The 23,596-nt window shown below is 48.5% G+C and overlaps 6 protein-coding genes across 6 annotated transcripts; 1 reads left to right on the forward strand and 5 right to left on the reverse strand.

The window, feature by feature from the left end:
- Nucleotides 1-2,719: 2,719 nt before the first annotated feature.
- On the reverse strand, nucleotides 2,720-7,566 carry BP5553_09019 (Sec7 protein; the record flags this gene model as incomplete). Its single annotated transcript, XM_032017642.1, has 3 exons — nucleotides 2,720-2,953; nucleotides 3,005-4,764; nucleotides 4,812-7,566. The coding sequence occupies 3 exons, from the start codon at nucleotides 7,564-7,566 to the stop codon at nucleotides 2,720-2,722; spliced, it is 4,749 nt and encodes a 1,582-aa protein (XP_031866285.1).
- Nucleotides 7,567-10,545: 2,979 nt separating this feature from the next.
- On the reverse strand, nucleotides 10,546-11,475 carry BP5553_09020 (Uncharacterized protein; the record flags this gene model as incomplete). Its single annotated transcript, XM_032017643.1, has 3 exons — nucleotides 10,546-10,686; nucleotides 10,809-10,949; nucleotides 11,320-11,475. The coding sequence occupies 3 exons, from the start codon at nucleotides 11,473-11,475 to the stop codon at nucleotides 10,546-10,548; spliced, it is 438 nt and encodes a 145-aa protein (XP_031866286.1).
- A 1,124-nt stretch (nucleotides 11,476-12,599) lies between these two features.
- Nucleotides 12,600-13,660, reverse strand: BP5553_09021 (ClpP; the record flags this gene model as incomplete). Its single annotated transcript, XM_032017644.1, has 2 exons — nucleotides 12,600-13,188; nucleotides 13,251-13,660. 2 exons carry the CDS (start codon nucleotides 13,658-13,660, stop codon nucleotides 12,600-12,602), a joined length of 999 nt encoding a protein of 332 aa, XP_031866287.1.
- A 620-nt stretch (nucleotides 13,661-14,280) lies between these two features.
- On the forward strand, nucleotides 14,281-14,937 carry BP5553_09022 (Uncharacterized protein; the record flags this gene model as incomplete). The annotated part of the gene is made up of 2 exons (XM_032017645.1): nucleotides 14,281-14,452; nucleotides 14,750-14,937. The coding sequence occupies 2 exons, from the start codon at nucleotides 14,281-14,283 to the stop codon at nucleotides 14,935-14,937; spliced, it is 360 nt and encodes a 119-aa protein (XP_031866288.1).
- Nucleotides 14,938-15,332: 395 nt separating this feature from the next.
- On the reverse strand, nucleotides 15,333-21,254 carry BP5553_09023 (Uncharacterized protein; the record flags this gene model as incomplete). Its single annotated transcript, XM_032017646.1, has 3 exons — nucleotides 15,333-17,786; nucleotides 17,833-18,266; nucleotides 18,317-21,254. The coding sequence occupies 3 exons, from the start codon at nucleotides 21,252-21,254 to the stop codon at nucleotides 15,333-15,335; spliced, it is 5,826 nt and encodes a 1,941-aa protein (XP_031866289.1).
- A 959-nt stretch (nucleotides 21,255-22,213) lies between these two features.
- Nucleotides 22,214-23,431, reverse strand: BP5553_09024 (CMGC protein kinase; the record flags this gene model as incomplete). The annotated part of the gene is made up of 4 exons (XM_032017647.1): nucleotides 22,214-22,540; nucleotides 22,616-22,828; nucleotides 22,906-23,179; nucleotides 23,235-23,431. 4 exons carry the CDS (start codon nucleotides 23,429-23,431, stop codon nucleotides 22,214-22,216), a joined length of 1,011 nt encoding a protein of 336 aa, XP_031866290.1.
- Between the last annotated feature and the right edge of the window lie 165 nt (nucleotides 23,432-23,596).

A 23,596-nucleotide genomic window follows, 5' to 3' on the forward strand; every position in this document is an offset into this window, starting at 1 on the left:
TCCCATATATAGAAGAACTATAGTGATGAAACCATGGCATCATGGAAAAGTAGATGATACCTCCGAGGGCAAGAGTTCAGCATTCAACTGGCTGTACACTTTGTAGAACTGAAATTATTTTGATATTAGAAAACAAGAGCCCGTTGCAAACCTCTCGAACTTCACCTCACTCTAGACATTATACTAGCTATGGATATGCGTGTTACGTTAGTGTATATAATCCAACTTTCGTCTCTGACTTTCTTAACCCCATCCAGCGTTGGGCCCTTACATAGCAATTCGCCGCTTTTCCCACAACACTTCACAAAATACAAATAAGAACGGAATGTATAGCTAAATGGCGTTCAAGGAATGCAATTAAATGATTTGTAAATTATTATAAAGTTCAACTATACCAAAATTAAAGGCCGATGATCGTTTGACTTGCCAAAGTGTGTCGAAATAAATGCGCGAAACCCACTTCCCTCGGTACTTGAGAGCTGGAGGGATAGGTGATCATAAATCAATTTACCAAGGAAGGTTATTACATATGAAGATACTAATCTACTTCGTTGAGCTATTGGTTGATTTGACTTTCTGACATGCTTGGGTACCGTTTTTACATATTGTAACGTACTAAGCCCTAGATAATTTCGCTGAGCCAAATCCACCAGCTAGACATCACAATCTCAACTAAAACAAAGAAAAGCTGATCTTAGGTAAAATCATTAACGATTACAAGAATTCCTTAATATTTTCACAGCTTATATAAATCTAAAACTCTTATATTTATAGGTCTCTAGATTGATGTTGTTACTTGTGACTCCCAAGTGCAAAGCTTCACAGCCAAGAGAAACATTGGGACTGCTCAAAAACCAGCATTAAACAATTTAAACAGTTCGAGAACATATAAAATCCTGCCAAATAGGCCGAGCTTAAACTTTCTGACAAATCGAAGAGAACTCCATACGTCAGTCATAGCTTCTCCACTTGCCTCCCCCGTCAAGATTCCGTCTTAAGTAGACGGTGACCATACTTTTCCTCAATCAACAGTGACACTATTTGAACCGTCCGGCGCCTGATTGAGCATAGCTACTGGGCTAAGTTTGAGAATGCTTGCAGGACTACCCGGTCTATCGGACGCACTGTAAGCCATTTGCCCTTGGACAGAGTATTAAAATTACGTACAAGCTACTATACAAGTTTACGGTCTTCCTCGAAATCTTGCATCAAGATTACTTACCCAACACTATTACTGCCTGGTTCACAGCCAGCCATCTACTCCTTAACGGAGATTGGCTGTTAAACAATACTTACCTGAAATTAGCAATCAATAATAGGACAACTATTAATCTATCATTGCATTTAATCAACCATCTGCTGTTTATTTAAGTCTCAATATTACCTACACAGAAAGTAGTCCACCATTTGCCTCCATTTAGCACTTGGAGCAGCTTAATGGGATCCACATCTTAAACAAGTGTAGCGACCGCTATGGTAACTATCGACTTAATTAACTGTACTAGAAGGCGGGTGGTTTTCAGTTATGATCTATTCAAATTCTGGAGCAGGTATATGTATTTGCTTAAGGTTGATGGATCGAGATTTGAAATATGATGGTTAGATGGCGAGATAGCGGGATGATTACATGAATATAAATAAGAAAATCTCGAATCTCTCTTCCAAACATATCTAATACAAAACCCCGCCGGCCTCGATCGATGTTCGGCATAGTTTTGCATACTCTGTAATGTAGAGTCCGGGTTAGCTAGTCACAGGATGACTGCATTTTATATTGGCTGTTATCTTTAAAAATGTATGTTCTGTTTGGATAGATCATCGCTTACTTCTGTACCTTTACTGTTTGCAATCTCAAATCCTAGGCTAATCTTGGAGAGGCGCTGCCTGATAATAGCAAAGCTAGAGTGGTTGAGGAATTAGTTAGTATAAGTCGATCTTTATAGGTAGGATTGCAAGTAGGCCGGGGGAAGGAATTGATGTTCAACTCCCTGCCTAAAGCTCGAGCGTGGCCTAGGTAAACGAACAAAAATACGTGACATACGCGGGCACACACATATTTACTTACCATCATTAGCCTCATCCGCAAACATAGTAATCGAAAACTTCCAAAAACATACTCAAAGCAGAAACATAATTCAGAAGTACATATATTTTATTCCCTAAAACTACACCCACTGTACCGCTCTTCCTAAGAACGCATGGCTACTACGGCCACAAAGAAGTTGCTGAATTTATTTTATCCAAAGAAGCGGCCTTCTATCCTTCCTTCTCCAGCGAAGCCTCATAATCTCATATTTTCATAAAACTCTCTCCGCCTCATATTAAATAACTGATACATGGAAAAGCTACCGCGGGTAGGTATGGTGGCCACAAGATGGGAGACCGAAGAATGAACAACCTCTCGCTTAACAAAAGGAAAAAGAAAAATAGGCAACAAGCTGGGTATAGTGATACTGTAGGAAACCCAAGCCAACGCCAGCGTAATAAGACCTGCTATATTTCAATACAGGGAGATTTCATGTACAGGTCCAAAGCCACACCAATCCAGGTAGTCCAAAGATAAAGGCGCCGAGGTGTGGCATGTAATTGTGTTCGTGTGGGAGCAAATTGAGTGAGAAGCGTAAGACATAAACATGAAGACGTCGTGGTAAGCTCGGTAATAGGGCAGACGAAAAATGGAACCTTATTAAATATCGGGTGTTGAAGTTGGTAAAGTGGATCATTCAGGGCGTAGGGTAGTATCTCCCTCATCATCATCGTCATCAGATCCAGCAGCATCCTCAGTAAGAGCCTTCTCGGCCGCCCGTTCCGCGTAAATTCTCTGCTTGGCAGCTTCAGCTGCTAGTAAGCAGTCGATATAAGTCCTGAACTTGACGATCTCGCGAAGGAGGTAAGATGATTTCTTCTCCCAGTTTGCCATGGCCTTTTGGGAATTTGGATGGCGGGGAGTGAACTATATTATTATTAGTCAGGATATTGGGGGGGAGGAATTGAGACGACTTACAGCGAGGAGCATCGGGTTACGCAGTTGGTTATGTTTTTGCAACTCTTCCTCAATGCCAGCTACGTATGTTTGTAGGGTTTGTAGTTGATCTGCCTCCATTAAGTTACTGGCACGCATACTTTGCGTTGGTGGAGTCCAGTCTGAGATTGTGATTCGATCTCCGGGTAATCTGGATCTCACGCCTCCGCCCAGGGGGCTTTGATCGATACTCGATCTCAATGAGCTCTGGAGACTTGGTCTGGCACCACTTGTCGATGGCCGACTAGTAGTTGAGTCATTGATCGCGGCCACTAAAGCATTATTCACGATAGCATCGGACCAGCCATACTCGATGTTGCTGATACCACCGACTAATGGATGGTTTGATAGCCGTGCACTCCAGTAATTGGCTGTCGAGACGAACTCCTTGACAATATCTGGCGTGCCCACTTGAAAAAGATGAACAGCCCCGGTTGGTAAGGATAAAGCCCATACGTGAGGACGGGCCTTAGAATAACCAGGCGGTGGAAGAGAGCTAGCAATAGTTTGTCGGAGGAGGAAGGAACCAAGGCTTTGAGCATTCTCCTGCCAATTCCCTCCTCCAACAACAGCTCCAGCAGCCTTGCCTTTTGATTTGTTGCGCATACTCTTCGATGAGAAGGAGAATAGGCTTAGATAACCTTTCTCAACAACGGCAAATACCTCATTCCAGTTGCGGTCCTTTGCTTTCTTGTCGAGCGATTCAAGATGATGCTTGTGCTTGAGGATGCCTTCCTTGGCCCACGGGGCTCCGTGAAGCTCCAGGGACTCATCCTCTAACAGAGGAGCAACACGAGGCTCCTGGTCGCTCCCGTTGCTTCCTGCGCTACCAATGGTTTCTTCACGTATGATGGCCTGGCTGAGGGCGTTCGCGAAACCGATAGACTGTTGATAGTCACCCTGAGGCCAATTTGATCCAAAGGAGTCGACCGACATCGAGGTTTGTGTCTTTCCCAGCGAATATTTGCTCCAGGTACTCGAGGATACGGATGGGCTCCACATTGAAGACTGATCATCTAGGGAGGTACGACTAGATCCCACACCACTGCCTGGGTACAGACGAGGCCTTGAGCGATTCTTATTAGCCCATTTGCCGTTTCCAACACGGACGGTCTCCGCAGTTCTGCCCCGCGCATAGCTCAGGGACTCCGAAGGCGCCTTGCTGAGTACACTAGGTGTACGCCGTAGAACCCCGCTAGCAAACACGGTCAAGCTGTTTGTTGATGGAGCGTGAAGTTGTGGTCGCTCAATAGGCGCACCAAACAATGGAAGCCGATCATTGCGGATAGAATTGTAGAAGTCCTTCAGCACGATTTCAACCTGAACCTCCCAAGTACGCAAGGTGCCGTGGAATGGTGCTTTTACGAGAGGACCGCAGTCATCCACTGGTGTATCGTAGTCTAGCGGCGTGGGCGACACTCCATTGCCTTCCGAGCCGGCTCGGACGGGAGGTTTGAACGAAGATCTCCATGATGGCCGTTCAACTTCGATAGAGCCACGCTCTGGTTTCAAATCGCTATCTCCTGGCTGTTTTGAAGAATCTGGGCCGAAGGTACTGTTCTTCCCCGGTAGTACCGTGGGTCTTGCCTCAAAGGCATCGGGGGCTGATTCGGCGACACTTTTACGGATAGTAGGCATTGTGTTCTTAACGAACTGGCTCCGAGTCATCTTCTGGTCAATATCCGCTAGATGCAAGTCTGTATTTAGCAGAAGAATTGAATAGCATATTGTATGCACCACATCTGAGTTGTTAGTCAATATCATCTAGGTATATAGGTAGGGTGCTTACCGGTAACTTTGAATCCATGATTAGGGTTGCATTGGCACCATCGCTTCGCAAATGTGTCAAGTATGCGATCAACCTGCTGACTCTCAGCTTTGAGGACCAACCTGCCACACATGATCCGGAGAGCAGCGAGAATATTCAAGTTCGAGAACTCATAGAGTTCCAGATACGCGGTTAACACTCTTGAACGCAAAGCTCCTTCTTCTCCCATCCATGCTGCCGCTTTCTCTTTTTGTATGAAATCCTCGTTGCCATCGTATATCTTTTTAGCCCTTTCGCGGTCGTCCTCCGTAGGGGCTTTTGGATCAATAGGAGTTGGTTCGTCCAGTGGCATGACAGCTTCAGCCTCGGTCAGTAATTGCGGACCAGATGCGTCGACTTGCACTTCACCCTCAATCTGCACGATAGGTAGACTAGTCGCAGATTTGTAGATTGTATCCGTTGAGCCAGAATTCGTCCTAGAGGGCTGTTCACCCTTAGGTAACTTGTGATTGGAGTCACGGGGCCCTTCATCGTCGGGCTCTGACCACTCACGATCTCCCTTCTCGAGCTGCTGAGGGGATTTCGTTGGTGTTAACATTACCCATTCCTCGTCTTTGCCAGTAGTAGACCCTTTCTGGCTAGATTTGGCATCTGTTTGGCTCTGGGATGATTCCAGTGTCGAGGATTTGGCCAAATCAAATTTGGTACCCGTTGGAGACCTTTTCGAGTGTATTCTTTCATATTCTGCCACAAGCGCCATATCTCGTGCCACGGCAGATGTAACCGGGATAGGTGTTACAGGAGATGTATGCTTCACATGCCAGCCCGACTCTAGACCTTCCCTTCCAACAAGTGCAGACTTCGAATTGTTGCTATGGGCATCCGGGTCATTATCACTAGCGTCTTGGAGGAATGTCCCGTCCCCGCCAGTAGGGCCAGCACTTAGGCTGGATAAGAACGGTCTGTGCGCTGACCCCGAAGACGATGGGATTCCATCAGTTGCATCTTTCGATTCTGGTCTGACAGTCCTTATCGTGGCACTCTTATCGGGCTCATAATCCGGGGAAAACCCTCTCGTACTACGGTCAATGGGTTCAGGGCTACTGTTCATTTGGCGATCTATGCTGCTCTCTTGAACATAAGGCTCAGATGGGATCCTTGCTGGTGTCCGTAGATAGGGGTTCATAACCTTTCGAAGGCTACTGACAGGGCTTGGTAGAGGTAGCTCGGATTGGAGCAGGATAGGTGGGGTGGGTTGAAGAGGACCCGGGACCGGGGGTTCTGATACGGATTTCTTCCGTCTCCGAAAGAAGGACGAGGGCTTTTTGTTTAGGACATGCCCATGATCTTTTGGAGGAGGAGGCGGTTCTCGAGGCGGCGGAACGTGCTGAGACTTCATCTGAGTGGCGATATGATGGGTCTTGCTGCCTGGCCGATTTGCCGTATCAGTCGAGGTAGTAGAACCGTGAGAGCGAGGAGGTTCTGGAGCGCTAGGAGGAGGATTGCTCCTCGAAGAACCAAAGACTCTTCTGAAAAAGCCAGGTCGATCCTTTGCTGGTTGAGGTATTGTTGACGAGGGCTGTGATGTATCCTTCAACTTCTCGTATGCGACTGTGGGTGATGGCGCAGGTTCCCTGATGAATGCAGGTAGAGGGGGAAGTTCCCGACTATTGTCGTTCAGACCATAATCGACTCTACTTGCCATACTCCCCGCTGTTTTCCCTCTAAACGCGCTCTTGGATGACTTGGTACTTCGCTTATGCTCCAGCTTTGGCGGCGCTGGGTCCATTATTACGGCCTCTTTTTGAGGAAGAAGGATTGGAGAAACCGGCCGTGGTCTTCGAGGGCCACCTGGAACCGTAGGTGTAGGGGCGGCATCGTAGTCGTACGGTGTGAATACCGGCGCATTCTGTCGAGGCAATCCATCCGATTGTGCTGTCATGGTTTGACGCTCCCTCCCATAGTCAAAACTTGAGGACCTTCCCGCCAGCCCGTGAGCCCACCGTTGACTGCTCGTAACCTGTGCATATCCAAGATCAAAACTGTTCGCGCTGCTTCCTTTGCTGCCCTTCCCGCTCCGCGAATGTATGCCCCTTGGAGGAATTGGTACATGCCCACGAGTTGAGCTCGAGAAGCTGCGACTTCCACCTTCATTGCGTATGCTACTTATCCTTCCCAAACCGGGTTGGAAATTCGAGCTGCTGTTGCTCCTTCGGCCGCGGGACAATTGGCCCGAGTATCGACTCGAATCATCGGCATTGTCGTAGTCGGAGCTGTAGGAATAACTGTGCCCTGGCCGACCTCCCCTCGGCGCAAAATTGGACGTGGGCTGGTATGATTCCTCATCGCCAAACGACGAGTACATATTCTCCTGGTCCAGCGCAGGCTGCCTCCCAAATGCTTCTTCATCATGGCTAAACGAGAATTGGTCGAGAGAGAGCAGCATGTGGTCAACCAGCGAATCGCGAGTGACTTGCCGCGGAGAGAGAGAAAGATCGTGCGAATCTCGATGATGTCCTGGACCGTTTTCGGGATCATTCTCCTTGTTGGACGCAGGATCCACGGGTGTAATGTCGTCCAAAAAAGTCTCCCGCTGCTTAAGCGCCCGGCTCGGGGGAGGCATATTGGCTCTGTTCGATGCGGATCGAGGATCGCGGGCGGCAGGTGTCTCGGGCGGAGAATTATCGATTCGTTTCCCTTTATAGCCAGTATCAACGTTTAAGGATACCCCAAGGCGCTTCGTGGGGGACATGGGCGTATTCTCAAAAGATTGCATCTTGAGGTTGAGGCCGTGTTGAGGGCGAGGCTGGCATCACTAAGGGATGTTTGATCGATTCGAGATGTGCTGGCGACGGGCGACAGACAGCACCGGGGTGCCGCGACGAGGCGTGATAGCAACTGATAGTCCCTAATAGCTGAACACAGCCTGCCGTGTCGGCCTCAATGCAAATGCGAATGCAACGTTGGGACAGCAGCCACAAGGAAAAGTTTGGATTGACATCCGCCGATCGTGGAACAGCACCAAGCGCGACAGATCTCGTAATGGCGCTGAGGCAAGGGTATCTGACGGCAAACGTAGGAAAAGCTGGCGGATATGATCTGCTGTTGAAACAGGCCAGCGGAGACTGGCAGATCTCTGGGGGTTGGATTGGCAGGCGCCTGAAGCGGTAGAGACAGTCGATGGAGGAGGAGGAGGACTATGGAACCAGAGATGGGGTGGGGGAGAGGCGCGAGATGAAGAGACGGAGAGGCGAAAGAGGTGAAGAGATTCCAAGGTGTCGGCGAGAGCAAATTAGAGTTAGGAGCTGGAGTTGGGATGGATTGACAGCGACAGCGACAGCGACAGGGAGGAAGCTGGAAGTTTACGAAGCACGAAATTACGAGTGCTGTACTTGGTACCAGAGAGAGAGTATCTGGGGTGTAGGGTCGACGGGCCGGGCTCATCCGCAACGTAACGCTGCTTAAAAGCCTTAACAGTGAACCTGACCAAGTTATAATAATCAAGGTTCAAAGGGGCTACGGACAGAGTACAGCAAGATTCACTGCAACTCGCACGCTTTCAGGAGTAGTGTCTAATAAGTGTGCAGAGCAGTGGAGAGTTGCGCCGGAGCAGGTTCCTACAAACGGCTCAATCCGAAACATATCTCCTGCACAGTCCCCCAAACCGCACGCGGGGACTACATACAGTACATGGACCGTACATACACCAGAGTGCTAATAATGTACTGTACCTGCGGACGGAGGATTATTATTGCAGTTCCAACCTCCAACTGGGTTCTTATTATCAGCCGGCGGACGTGTCTGGCAGCGGTCTGTGTCACGGTCAAGCCGGAGCATTCTATCTCGACGAAGTCAGGTCCGAGTACAGTACAAGTCAAAAAAGTAAAGTCCCATTACTACGAAGGACGAAGTGCTCCGTACTGCTATCACAGTTCAGTTCTCCTTCAGGCTAAATCTTTGCAGGAGGATCGCGTCCTTCTGCTCAGAATGCAGATATCAGTCACATATTCCGCCCTCTGTGCTGTGACACCGAGTACAGACTCTAATTATCTAATATCAGGCGAGCTGCCTGTTCCCGACTGAGTGTTTCTTAATCCGCCAGAGACACGACGGCCGCTCGCCATTCGATGATCAAGGGAACGCTCGCACGGAGAACCACAGACTTGATGCATGAAGCTGGCACAGATCTTATTATCATACTCAGAACGCAGCGCTCGTACAGTACATGTATGTACCACGAGTATGAGAGAGAACAGCGGTGTGGGGACTGTTTGAACACGTCCGAGCCCCCAGCGGCATCGGCCAGAGACTGGAGACTGGAGACTGGAGACTGGAGACAAATAATCTACCAAGTTACGAGCACTCCGGATGGGGGATCTTGGGTCCAGTTAAGGACGAAGGACGAAGGCGACTGCAGACTCAGCTAGCTATATTAGGCTTCCCCAAAGGGTCCAGGACGGAGCGAATACTCCTCGACGTCCGGATACTACTGTACTTCTTACAGGTACGGTACAGAGGCTGACGTCCCAGGAACAGGAACAGGCACACGCCAAAAAGACCTCCTCAGGCTCCTCGCGGTATGCTGACGACTGGCCAGCAGCCCCCCGAACGCCCCTTTCGCGGTGCAGCGTCCAGCGTGCATGGGAGCCATAAGAGCCATAAGAAAAGAAGTAGTTATCCCGACCATCTCGCCCCTCCACCACCCAGCGCTGAGAACCTGAGACTCGAGCGACGACGCCTGCAAGACATTCCATTCCAATCAGCAGCGGGATCCGGTTCCCCGCCCTTATCCAGCCACGCCCGATCCCATCTCGACTGCGTGGAAATCAGAAACGATTTCTCTGCTGTGGCTGCGCCTGGATCCCGCCGTCTGATTTGGCGTCGTCGCCCTGACTCGTGCCTATCGGCGGGGTGGGAATGTTGTCCTACAACTACGGCACAAATTCCCAATTATCCCGGACTAGCTGCCCGCAACGAAGAGCGGGCGCTGCAAACACCCCTATTGATGATCATAAACGACTCATAGCATGATCTTCAGGGCAGCCGCTTAAGCTTTGTATTTCGAACCCCCGATTACTGTCATGGATCGAGGCTTGGCTCAAGCCGTGTTTGTCGCATGATGGCCGTGATGGTTTCGCATCTGTCGACTTATTAATATTAAACATGGACGATAAGAGCAACGAGTTGATTTGAACAAGAACAAATTCTAAGAATTGCCCTTGGCGACAGCGGATTGAGAAACCTACATTGTGGTGTTTTCATTAACCAGAACTTTAAAGTTCCACCTCGGCCCTTAAAACCATGAATGTGCCCTTATCACCGGGAACCATGAGATAGTTCCTCAGTTGAACACGGAACACACGCAAGGGCAGGCTGCATGCTGCGAGCACGTGGCCAAGCCTTGCTGCCCCTAAACCTGACCTGTAATAATACCGGGTCATGTCATAATCACAACTCCTGATATTACCTTTCCCTACCTGGGAAACCTGGACTAAATCATATCTCACCAGGGAACCCACGTGGTGTTATTTCTATCTCGTTATAATTCCTTTTTTCCCCGGTTTACTTTTCCACTCCAATATCTTAACCAGCACTTGGGTGGCCGTTTCCCCGTTGTCTCATAACTGCTACCCCAGCTAGCCTCCACCTGTCAATCCGGACCAAGCTAGGTTTGAAGAGCGTACATAATCTGTTAGGATTGCTATTCATTGTCCAATTTTGTCCAACATTCCTCGAAACCACCAACTCTGAAAAATCAACTAGTCGAACCACCCTTCCCCTTCCCAACCGCTTCGTTGAACCTCTTCTTCCATGTCTCTTCCTGCTTAAACATAACTACCGCCTCCGTCGCCGACGGGCTCCCAAGGTCGGGATCCGCGCCGCCCTCTAGAAGGGCCTACAATTATTTGTGTTAGCTTTCTTTCTTACCTTCTCTTATCTTTAATTATAGTTGGATAGATACGGAGAAACTGAGCGGAATGCAACAGAGGGAAAAGGAAGGGGGAAGAAAACACACACCTCGATAACCTCATCCTCCTTCTTAAACACCGCACCGGCCAAAGGCGATTGTCCTCGATCGTTAAGGGAATTGGCGTTGGCGCCGTGCGAGAGGAGGAGACGTACCAAGGGCGCGTGGCCATGGTAGGAGGCTAGCATCAACTGTGTTTTGATTAGGCAGGGTTTAAGAGCGAGGATTGAATTGAGAGATAGAGATGATGAGATTCGGCAGAACATTTGGAAGGCGGAGAAAGAACGTCAGGGAAGGATGTATAGAACTCGTGGATCCATTGCGGGATAGATAGAGATGAAGCTAGGATTCTCAAGTCCATATATCGGCATCTGCAGACTTCTGAAAATAAACACATCACATATAAATAGCTCCATGATGATATATGATGTTCAGGAGTAACAGACAACCACTGAATGTTTTATTCATAAGGTAACCAAAACACCCAAACCAGAAAATAGATACATAAACACTCCTTTCCCCCAAATAAAATCAATAAAATCAACAAAAACCAAAACATACCAAGCTATCGCCTTTCTCGTTCGTCATGTTAGCGGGTAACCCGGCCGGCAATGCCTGCTCAAAGATGTCCATCTGGCCCGCACGTGCGGCATCGTACATCCTCGCGGCAAAGGCGATGGCTTCTGGCGGCAGGGTCTGGGACTCGGTGTCGGCCATTTTGCTGGGGAGTTAATTGGTGATGGATGATGGATGGTGGTGTGAGTGTTGTTTGATGGCAAGAAACGACAGAATGAGAGGGCGTGGTGTTGTGGTGCTGGGAAAGGTTGGCGGGGGAGGGGGGCCGATGTTGACAGTGGGGTGCTTAGAGGCTTATTCAAGCAATTACAACCAATTGATACGTCCATCAATCCCCTTGGGTGCCTTGGTTTAAAGGAACAAACTACAAAGACTAATATATATATTATGACCCAGTAGGTCTCTGATTACTTACTTCGAGTTTAATTTGAAATTATAACAATTACTTGGATAGCTGGTTTGTGCCCTTCGGGTGGTTGCTATTCGCTAACCGACCAACTTCAACCCGAGGTATATAGGACTAAATAAGTTTAGCAAAAGCCCTCTTTGAGGTAGAGGCTACACTCCTCTACACGCGTTGATAGATGAATCGGGCAAATGAACGGAAAGAAGAAGAAATAGTAAATGAAGCGGATGGTTGTTGATAATGGAACCTCGGGTTGGCACCGTACTCAGTGTCCCTCCCATATCCCAGGCCTTCAATTACATACCTATACAAGGTTGTAGTAGCTGTTGCTGTGTTTGTGGCGGCGATCGTGTATATCTCTCTAAACGTGTTTAGGTTATGGGACTTGGGATAGGGGGGGTTGGAGGCTCTTGAGTTGATTATTTTGATTTGACATATATGGAATATCTTGACAGGGGTAAAGTAATCGATAGTAGTGGATTAATTAGTAGCAGGATTGGCCAAAAAGTATGTATTTTGATGGTCTTGATGCTTTTTATACCAAAAATTAGACCCTTGACTATAAAGGGGGCGTTCTCGTTGAATGATCCATATGAAGGACGGGGGGATGATAGTAGTCCCTTGCTGTCGGTCGTTGGCGAAAAGGCACGTAAAGGGAAACATGGGGCTATTCACTTTTGAATCTGGAATTTGAATCTACCACCTGTATAGAGGTGGAAACCTGGAGGGCTCGTGAAATGCTCTCATCCAGAATATATCGGTTTGAAATCCCGAGCCAAAGATAAGGCCCGTCTACTAGTAGCATCAATCCCCGCCTGCGGTGGAAGGATATCATCCGCCTCAGAAGCCAACGAGGCTTCTACCTTCCCTTAAAAACAGGCCTCCTCTTTTCCTTAAATGCGGCCAATGCCTCATTCCTATCCTCCGTCCCCACCACACTCTCATACATCTGATTCTCCACGTCCTCCCTCGCATAATTAACAGCTTTCAACCCGGCCCTCACAGCCGTAGGGGCGCCTTCGCAAATCTCACCAGCAACCCTAACAGCCTCCCTCAGCACCTCCTCACCCGCTCTCCTCATCAGCTCCTTATTTCCCTGCTCGCCCACTTCTTCCTCCCCTGGCACAACCTCTACAAGCCGATCGCAAATCCCAAGGAAATACGCTTCCGCAGCACTAACTCTCCGCCCCGTTAACACTAGATCTCTTGCCCTGCCGAGCCCAATGAGTCCCGGTAGGCGATATGTTCCTCCAGCACCGGGAATAATGCCCAATCGTGTTTCTGGAAGGGCGACTTGCGCTGTGGAGGCGAAGACACGCAGGTGTGTGCAGAGCGCGAGCTCAAGACCGCCGCCGAGAGCTAGGGAGCTGACGGCGCTGATGGTGGGGATGGGGAGGAGGGAGAGGGAGGTAAAGGTGCTGCGGAGGTTGGAGAGGAATGCTTCTGTTCTATTTCCCTGAGAGTTAGCTTTACGTCCCTTCCTACTAGGGGGATATCTATAGAGACATACTCATCAGCAGTAAACCCGGACCGCTCCTTCAAGTCGGCGCCCGCGCAGAAACAGCTATCTACCTCACTTGCGAGAATTAAAACCCTCGTTGGCCCCTTCTGATCTACCCCCGCGGCACCGCCGTAAGTCTTCTGCGGCGGCACTTCACTGCCATCTGCGGCGTATTCTGCGGCTACGGCATCGATGTTTGTGCGGAGCTCGTGGAGCAATTGGCGGGAGATGGCATTGCGTGCTGAAGGACGGGCGAGGGAGAGGATGCGGATGCGCCCGGTGTTGGGAGCTTGGATGTCGTAGGTGTTGATGAGGGGGGGTTGTGTGGAATAGGAACGAAAGACAGGACGGAGGAAATGCTTAGACTTGGAGGGGAATTGCAATTGCAATTGACGTGCAAGAGGGAGTGGTGAGCGCATTGTGACAATGGCGATGGGTTTGGGAGGAAGGGAAGTTGGTTGTGGTTGGTGTTGTTGCGGGGATTTGAGTTTGGAGCTCAAATATCCAGTACATAAGCTCCCTCGGCTTAAGCATTCCCTTATTATTTATTACAGCCCTACAAACTGTGCTCCATACTGCGCCGAGCACGCTCCACCAACACCATAAAATGACGACGTGTCGAGTTCGATTTATTATACATAGGTAGATACCTTATAAATATATCTGATATACTTGGAATAGGGAAAGGGAGAGCTCCGATCATCACGTGCAATACAAATCCCTGATACTTGTAACTTGTAACTTGTTTATCCGCAATCGGATTCCCCACCAAGCGGCGGCCCATGACGTAGAGATCGAAGCGCCCTAGTCTCCAGCTGCAATTGTCGCCTTCATCATCATTACGAAGTGCTTCAAAAGCTATTTCTTGCTCTTTTTCTTTCTTTCGTCCTTCCTCTTCCTTCTTCCTTTCTACTTATCACAGACAATCCATCTTACTCATACTCTCACAACTCAATTCTAGTTTCTAGTGCCAAACTCCGGTTGAATCCATCACCCACCAATACTACCACCAAGCCAACATATATCAAAACTATACAAAATGGCTTCCCTCGCCCGCATCACTGTCCTGCGCACCTCACGCACATTTGCTCCCCGTGCATTCTCTACTTCTATCACAGCACGGAAGTCAGCCACAGAGGCGGTGAAGAATGTTGCCAAGGCGGTTGACAGAAAGGTCTCCAATAAGCTTGTTGATGGTATCGAGATTGGCGGTATGTGTAGTGTCCCCATGCCTCATTTTCTGCTGTGCTGTTGTTCCGTTTGATGATCAAGACATTGGTGCTGGTGGTGATGTTGATGCTGGTGATGCTAATGCAAGATCACCACCTCATCACCACCTCGCCGTCCTGTATACTTGATCTAAATTATCCTCCTAGCACATTACATTGCCTCAATTTCTCCTACCTCCCCTATCCTCTGTCTTCCCGTCTACCCCACACCCTCCATATAGCACAACTTAAACCCCTCTTCCATCCCAAGCCACTCCATACTAACCGCCATCTCCGCAGAAACCGCAACCCACAAAGTAAAAGAGGTCGCAGGTGTGACCTCTAGCGAAGTTAAGGGGAAGGCGTCCGAAGTGGCTGGCAAGGCATCCAAGGTTTCAGGAGAGGCCAAGGGAAAGGCCAGTGAGATTGCTGGTGAGGCTAAGGGAAAGGCAAACGAGGTGGCGGGTGATGTTAAGGGGAAGTTGTGAGAAAGGCGATGGTTTTAGAATGGCATGATAGCTCAAAAGGGTGTATGATAGGTAGCGATTTATGACGGCAATTAGGGTATCGCCTTGGTATTTAACTTCACTTCCAAACTCCAAACTCCAAACTCCAAACTCGCTTCAATTATCTGGTATGGGCTAAAGCCTTGTAAGGTATGCTATGGCATGATTTTTCTAATCGCCCTATTAATATATGTTTTTCACAATGTTCTCAAACAGTCCCCTTTCCCTTCTAGGTTCCATAACGGGGTTATGATCAATGCCTCACTCACGAAATATGCACCTCTAAAATCACCTTTTCCCATACCACACGCCTGTCCCAAGGGAGGTGCAAACGCCTCCGAAAACGCCCACATCGTGTAATCTCAGATTCCCCACCCTTACTTCGCCCCCTCCGCAACCATCCAAACTCTAGCCTTCAGCCTCTCCACAACCTCACTCCTAATCCATAGCATCTCTTTCCCCTCCGCAACATTCCTATCCGCCCACTCAAACAATAACCTCAGCCCCAGAAGCCGGTCTCTTTTGCCACTATCAATCGTATCATTCTCCAACACGAGTCTTGCGTCAACAACAGTTTCTTTCGTGCCCCAGTGGATATCACTTGCACCGCCATGGTCGGGTGGGAGGACTAATGCTCTTTCGGCTTTGGTAAGGGAGGCGAAGGCGGGGAGTTCGAAGAGCCATTCTAGGGAGTGGGACGACGATGATGTTGTGCCGTCAGTATCATTTAGAGCCTGGAGAGTGGTTTGGAAAGCGGATGTATTGGCATCGTGGGCAGGGCAGCGACGGACATAGACTGTCCTAGTTGATTTGAAGGAGGCAATGTGAGTTGGGTTCGCTGCGAAATCGAGCACTATATTCCAGTATTCTGTGCTGTTTGTGCGCACTGTTTTGATTTGATCGAGCTCTGGTAATAAGCAAGGGGTATGGCGTTGTGTCTGTTCGCCATTTTGGAGAGTTACCGTGATTGGCAAAGGGACGGGCTGATTGGTGTCGATGTCTTTTGTGACTAGGCATCGGGGCTCTGCTGCCAGGGCCCAGAAATGCCTGAAAGCTTGAAGATGAGACTGGTTATCTTGTACCGAAGACGGAAAGATAGGATAAAACGCTACCAGCAATGAAGCAATAGCCAAGTTTGATGTCCCAAATGTGTACGTTCCACCTCCTAAAAATAAAGCACCGATCGCCAAGTGAGCCGCAAGGTGACTTCCGTAGGGGGTTTCGTTATTGTCACGACCGTGTATAGACCGAAGTCGACGAAACACAACCAGATCACCGGTGCCGGCCATGACAGTGGCAAGGCTAAGCGCCAACAGATCTTGACAATTCCGAACGGTATTTCTTGTTAGCTTCTTATCATATGTAGTAGCATCAATTCGACAAATCCGCATTAGTTGGTCCAGGTAATGGATTAGCAAGTCTCGAACAACTAGAGAGCCCGATCCAGCAAAGCGCAATGCAATACTAAAGCAAAGGCCTGTAACAATGTCATAGAATGGGAGATCGTCACTAGTTAAAAGTTTGATGGATTCAAGAGAACTTCTCGTTCTGTAGTCGGGGGGTAGATTGTTCTTGATCCAGGAGAAAGAAGGCTCTATCTTACTCCACATAATTAGGTGTCTGGCGAGAGTGCGAAGGAGGAAAATATCTGGCCGAACATAATCGAATTGTAGAAGTGAATCTGGAACGTCGATTTTGCGAGCTAAAACTTGGTTCTCCGACTTCATGAAGATCAATGCCATTGCCACAACAGCAGCCGCGGTAGCCTTGTCTAGCACATGAACTAGATCGACCCTCTTACTACCGACGGATAGTGCTAAAAGTCTCTCGGTAAGGCGCATGTCATGAAGGCCTTTGAGATCAGAGCCTTTGCCAAGATTGATGAAACCGAGCGCAAATCCAGCCGCAAGCCGGTAACCTTCATTTCTCAATGGCTCTTCTTCGGTTTCAGTATCAATATGCTCGATCTCAGATACCATGATCTCGCTCATTCGACGATGCTGTGTATTGCAATAAAGTATACCAATCCCCATTATGCCCGTTGTCTGGGTCAAAGGAGACAGATTCAACTCGGCAGCACCCGGGGGCAGCATCCGAGTTACGTGGACAGAGAGCAAACGTGTTATTAGTGAGTCCATGGTACCGAGATACGAAGCAGCTAAGCCTAGGAGTAATCCAATTGAGGTCATGGTGTGCTTCGGTGTCAAGTACTTGAACGCAACCCACTTAGCCACTGACTTCAAGTGCCCATTGAGTCCTAGGGCTAGCAAAAACCCAGCATGGCGGTTGCTGAGGTCCTGAGTAGGCTTATTGAATATAATCCAGGAAGTGTCAATTCCTTTCGCGTCCCGCGAAATGCTCAGGCCGGCGGCGACACCTGCGTGGAAAAATGCCCAGCACACTTTCTCTTCTGTAAATGCGTTCTTATCCACTCCCACGGTGTTATTATCTGGCTTCATGACACAACTTAAATTGAATCCGCCAATCGAAAGCCTCTCTGTCAGAAGCGGCACTCGAGCACTGAAATATAATAGTCCTCGTCCAGAGGGAATTGCAAGGGTGCGATAGGCCAGCATTTGGGCATGATCTTTCTGTGCTTCTAACAGTTCCGACTCCGTCCATTGGGGTTCAGACTTGCAACGCGCGACAGTTGATCTTGTTGTGTTAAGAATACGCATGGCTTCGTTCACTCTTCTATCGTCCTTGAAAATGGCACGTGTGATTATTTGCCGATCCATTTCGGCCACAGCATCAAAGGACCTCAGTGCCTCCGTATCTGCCGTAGATGCACATATTGCGCGAACATCCATATGTGCCTCATGAGATGGAACCTACACCCAATCAGCTTGTGAATCCTTAATAAAAATATAAACTTACCAGTAAACTAGATTGGCCGTGGCGCGGACGTTGCCCTGGAGTTAGAAGCATATTCACATCTTCTCGGCCTGCGATAGCAAGTAATTCTTTGCTCCATGTTGTGGGAGGCTCTGCTTGACACTGAGCGATAGCTTCTTGTAGTGGGGCAAGGATAGCCTCGGGTAGTGTCTCAAGAAGAAGAACATTAATACCAGCTGTAGCTAGAGATTCAACGAACTGCACTGGAGACCAGCCTGGTTGCATCGAAGCAAAAAACACCTCGAAAAGGAATATTCTTGGAAATGCATTTGTGCCCGAAGACTGAGATTGAGTGGCAATTAGGGTAGGCAGAGTAATGAACTTTGCCTGATTTTGGGTCGTCAAGCAGGCCTGTATCCACTGATAGACCGATGGGCATTCGAACGGTTCCGAAATGGGTTGATCAATGCGTAAACCTGGCCAGCTCATTAGGGTCTTGCTTCCAAGAAGGACGTCTAGAACTTACCGTTATCATACTTCAGATCCAGTAACAAAACTTCGTCTAGATCATAATGGGCCATCCAAGTATTCCATCCTAGCCAATGTACCATCTGTCCCAGAACTGGAGCAAGCCCTGAAACACCCGTGCTATAAGAGTCGGTGGCCATTGTGTGGAGCTTATCCTCTTCACGAAGAAGATGAAGACCAGTGATAATGTCGGTGAGGGCCGTTTTACGGGCGTGGATATCTCTATTCTTAGAGGTTGGCAGAGTATCACATACTACTTCTTTCCCAATAGTTGAGCTTGTAAAGTCCCGGGCAAGCTTCACATGCCGCGGAACAAAATTTGTGTCATCACTGTCATTTGGTGTGAGAATTGGTGACGCAGCCTCAGAATCCTTGACCCAGATGTCTGCCTCCTCATCCTCAGCAAGCCATTTCCAGGCCGCATTGTTGGACCAAGCCGGCAATGGATTTCCGATTGAAGCTTCCTGAGAAAGCATCGTCTGCCAACTCTCCGAATCCGATTGAGCGCCACTGCTAGATCGTAGCAAACCCGTCCGAGATTTTCGTTTTGTATGTGTTTTCTTTCGAGTCACACCTGATTCATCATTTAGACTGAGAACAAGTGAGAATAATATGATGACAACAGCAGTCCATTCCGCATCGACTGTGGTTATCGCCTCCAGACGAAGCCATTGCATGGCATCCCACCACCCCTTCAAAACCCCCTCTCCACCTCGAGTTCCTGGAATCACAGTTCTACAGATTTCAAGAATTTTGCACACATGAGGGTTTCGAGGCTCCAGGAGAACTTGTATCTGATGCAGCTTGCCTTCATCATCTACCAGGTCAACTAATCCGTGCGGCCTTGAATTTCGTAACCCTCGAAGAGCACGCGGTCCCTGGCTAAGAACCCTCTTAAAACCGCCTTCACGCTTAGCACGTGGTATGGCATTATGACCAAGATTTCGAATATTACTGATAGCGAATTTCCCAGGGAGAGGGATCTTCATCAGTACACTCCATGGTGCTTGCATGCTCAGTTCTCCATACCCATCATCGGTTTCAGTCAAGACTAAAATTCGAGAAATATGGCCATCATCAAGTCTGCAAGCATCTATAACACGATTTGCTCGCACCACAGGACCCAATGAGACCGAACTACCTTGTTTTCTAGCCTTTCTACCCCGGACGAGACTTTCGTTGCGGTGGCCCGTAGATTGATCATGCGTATAAAGTGTCAAAACCAGAAGTTTCTTCTCGTCTGGGTCTAAAATACATACCACGATGGTATTTCTCTGCTGCTCATCAGCTGCAGATGGCGGTGCAGTGAGCGTAAATATTTTGCATTGACTTGTGGCTGGCATATGCTGACTCGAGAACCGAACGTTGCTATGTTCCGCAGGAACGCTGCAAACCTTGGCCAGAATTACCTCTTGCTTGAGCGCATCAAATTCCTCATCGTCTAGGCCCATATTATGAAAGCCCTCGAAGTCACCTCCTGCTCGGAGCTCGTCTAGCAAATCATCTACTGGGGCCTCTAAAAAACTATTGAGACTCTGGTTGAACTGCGGGGCCTGGTTGAAACTGGCCCCAGCTGGTCCGCCATAACCCCCAGTGCTTGTTCTAGCATGCTGGCTTCCCAAAGAGTCACCGCGCCTTTTTGGAACATGTTGCTGGGTGCTTGCGAGCTCAGAAAACGCTGATCGTTCGTGGGAGGCAGATAGATCAGCCCGGGCAAGCATTGAGCTGACACGGCGAGATTTCCTCCTGGGGAGTGAAGAGCTCTCAAAATCGGGATCGAGGGTCGAAGCAAAGTCGACTGCTTTGTCACCTACTATTGTGGCATGTTTCTTGACAGGTTTCGCCCCAAGCCCAGCAGTATTGACCCCAAAGCTCTCTCGGAAGGTCGCTTGGCTATTTACAACTGGAGTCGTAGCTCCAGTAGCAGTCCCTGGGACAAAAGAGCTTCTGCGGCGCGATGAATCACTGGGTATCCGGTGGTTTTCGCTCATCGTTTGCTCTCCAATATATGACAGCCTCCAGACGGTATACGTGCTCGTTTCGCGGTTTAAAGTGAGGGCGAGGACGAGACCAGCACAGTTTTTTTCAAATTCACCTTGGCGTGAGACATGAAGTATTTCTTCTGCAGTGTCCAAAGCAGTTTTCTTCGCCGGCCCTCTCCGGTGTCCTCTTAGTTCAGGTTTCGGAGATTGTGCGACCACCAAGCCCATCTCAGCGAGGGGATCTGAGAGAGAGAATAGGCGCGGCCAGTGAGCATCGTCTGTCAGTGCCGGTGGGTCCCATAAATCCTTCAATGTAGAGTTGAATTGGAGTGACATTTGCTTTGGAGCCCCTAGGTCGGCAATCGAGAAGGTTGACTGTTGTGAACTTGATGCAGACCATGGTTGCGGTTGGGAGGAAACGAAAGAATTTGGAGGGACTCGAGGGAATTTCAGCGACGCTGGAACGAGATTGTCGACTCGAAGTTTCCTTTGAATTATCAGGCCATTGGGGGCCGCAGTCACGAATTCGACCTCGAATGGCAAATTAATAACATGGCTGGTGCCGGAGAGGAAGTGGACATGCGCCTGTGTCTTTAGAAATACCACAATGGCCGCAGATCTCTTTGATGCCGCTTCCTTCTGCGAGCCGCTTGTATCTTTTCTCTCCAAGGGCCCAACGCTTGGGAAATATGTCAGCAATGCTTGCGTGACAAGTTCTTTCTCGAGATCAAATTTATAGCTTTTCCGAAAGACCCCGCCTCGCGACCAAATAACGCATCGTGGAGTGACTAAGAGCTCATCCTCGTCGCATATCGAGTCGGCGTCAGCGCTGGCATCGAAGTGATTATGCCAGCTATAGGCGGTGCTCGGGGGTTCTGGAGGCAGCAGGTGCTCTTGGATGGCATATTGAAGTCCCGCGGGCTGGTCGAGACCCAACGAAACGACCGAGGCCATTTCTCAGGAAGCGTAAAGTTGGAGAAGTCTTCATCAGCGTGCCATGATTCGGAGCACGATAGTCGGCAGTTATTTATGGAGGTAAATGCTTTACTCGGGGTAGAACATTGGTTGTCATTGGGGGTGTTGATGTTGATACCTTGCGATTCGCTACTTCCTTGGAGAACGCGTCGCGCGAATTTGAAGACGAGGCTGAGAAGCTGTCGTAGCCGAACACTTTATGTGGACTCCATCTCCTCCCTCAACCCTCACCACTCGTCAGATATCGCAATCTATTACAAATACATCATATATTGCACTGCAAAAAGACCTCTAAACTACCTAGGTAAGTAGTCTTGGTAAAATTTTTTTTTTAGGTGACTCTTTCGCCCTTTTATGCAGCTACTTGCACTAAAGGTCCTTGCTGAAGCATCTATTCCATACTGAATACAAAGCACTTCTTTATATCCTTCCTCTTTTTTAATGTAATAATAACACTAGAACTTCCACTTTTTTGTCTGTAAAGAGCCTAGGTAACAAAGTCTAGTGTCTAAAGCTAGTGAGATATATTCAAAGTTTGAACGCCAAACTACACCCAGTGTTCTAGGAGGACTACTGCCCTGTTTCCAAGTGAAGTATCATTTTACAATATGATGCAGCAGGGGAAATGTCACTTCCCCTCTATGCCGGTTTGCCCTTCCGCCTGGCAAACAGTTCTCCACCACCACCTGGCGCAGGTGGGCGCAGTGGGTCCACGAGCAAAGTCTACCCACAAGGAGTTATGGGTTCTTTGGTCTTAGCTCTGGATAAGGAATATGGTTATGCGAGAGTTAATAGGTTCCTTTTGATAAATCGTGCCAGATTGGCTTGGATTAATATTAGTATCGGACGTCATATCACTTCCGTACGCGAATTGAACCGACTGCAAGAGCCGTGCGAACATGAATCTAGAACAAATTGGGGATCGTGTTGATCCAATGTTATATATTTTGGAACCAAGGGTGCTCAAGAGCCTCCCTCGCCGTGATCCTTCTCGCAGGATCTAGACTCATCATCTTCGTCATAACATCCCGAAAGCATTCGTCAACATCTTCCCACATAGAGAACGGTTTCCTTGGGTCGGTAGTTGTAAACTCCGGGACTGTAGCCAGGACGAGGTCGCGCCACTGAGCAACCGAGTCATCTAGGTGCTCCAAGAGGCCGACTAGTCCCGGTCCATCTGCGAAGTAAGAGAGCAGACGCCTTACAATCAGTTTTTCCTTCTCCGCTTCACTTAATCCTTCTGTATCGATACGGAAAATAATCCTCTGAAGCATTGTATAGATACACTTTTACAAATTTATTTATATACTCCGGTTTTATAGAAGGGTATATACACTTACAACAAGACCGAAAGAAAATATGTCGGAGGGAAAGTTAATACGGGCAGCAGCATGGGCCTCAGGGCTACGCCACATTGGATTGCCCAATCGGGCACCGCGGACGTTTAAGCCAGGCGGAATTATAGAACCCATCTCAAGATCACCAACCTGGTCTCGTTTTACCTTAATAGCGCCATTAGGCTCCGTATCATAGTCCACGAATATGTTGTCGGGCTTAATGTCTTATAAAAGGACAGAAACTGTTAGCACCGGTCAAGTTTAGACAGTGGCTGTGGCGCTATCTTGCTTACCACCGTGTAAGATATTCTGTTATGCAAATCTGCAAGTCCAACTAATACGTCCCGCAATATCCTCTTCTTTGTTGCGTCAGAAAGATTCCCTTTTTTAGCCAGATTCAGAAGATGGTCAGTGCTGTAATTATAGACAAATAGGAGTTTCTCGGGAATGGTGTCAATAACGACTCGTAGGTTAGGGCAGTCGCTAAGAGGTGCTTGCATATTAAGCTGGTACTCGAACTCGGTATGAAAGATGTTCTTGAGGACATATTTCCTTTTATCTTTAGCACTGTTAACCGCAGTTGATTAGCAAAATAAGTTACAAGATTTCAAAGTGCACGTACGCGGCCAGGTAAACACAAGCTAATATAGGATCTGTCCTGTGTTGGAGCATTTGATCAATCTGGTACTGGGTCCCGGATTGACCAACCAGCTTCGTGCCCAGCTTCAAGGACTCGGGTTCCTTAGCGTGGATCTCAAGCTTTGGTGTGACATCGGTTCCAGTCAGGTTGTCCAGGGCGTTGGGAACTTTGAAAGACATATTCATAATTGATGATTCCCTTATTGACGTAGGTGCAACGCGATGATTGTTGGACTGGAATTGGATTGCGGGGAGCCGCGTGGTTGGAAGTGGTTTGAAGCATTTCAAGAGAGAGAGAAGGGCGCGTTGACGGGATAGCATGGCGCATAGAAGGAAAACCGAGCA

This window comes from Venustampulla echinocandica (genome assembly GCF_003357145.1).
Source record: "Venustampulla echinocandica strain BP 5553 chromosome Unknown scaffold_9, whole genome shotgun sequence".
NCBI lineage: Eukaryota > Fungi > Ascomycota > Leotiomycetes > Helotiales > Pleuroascaceae > Venustampulla > Venustampulla echinocandica.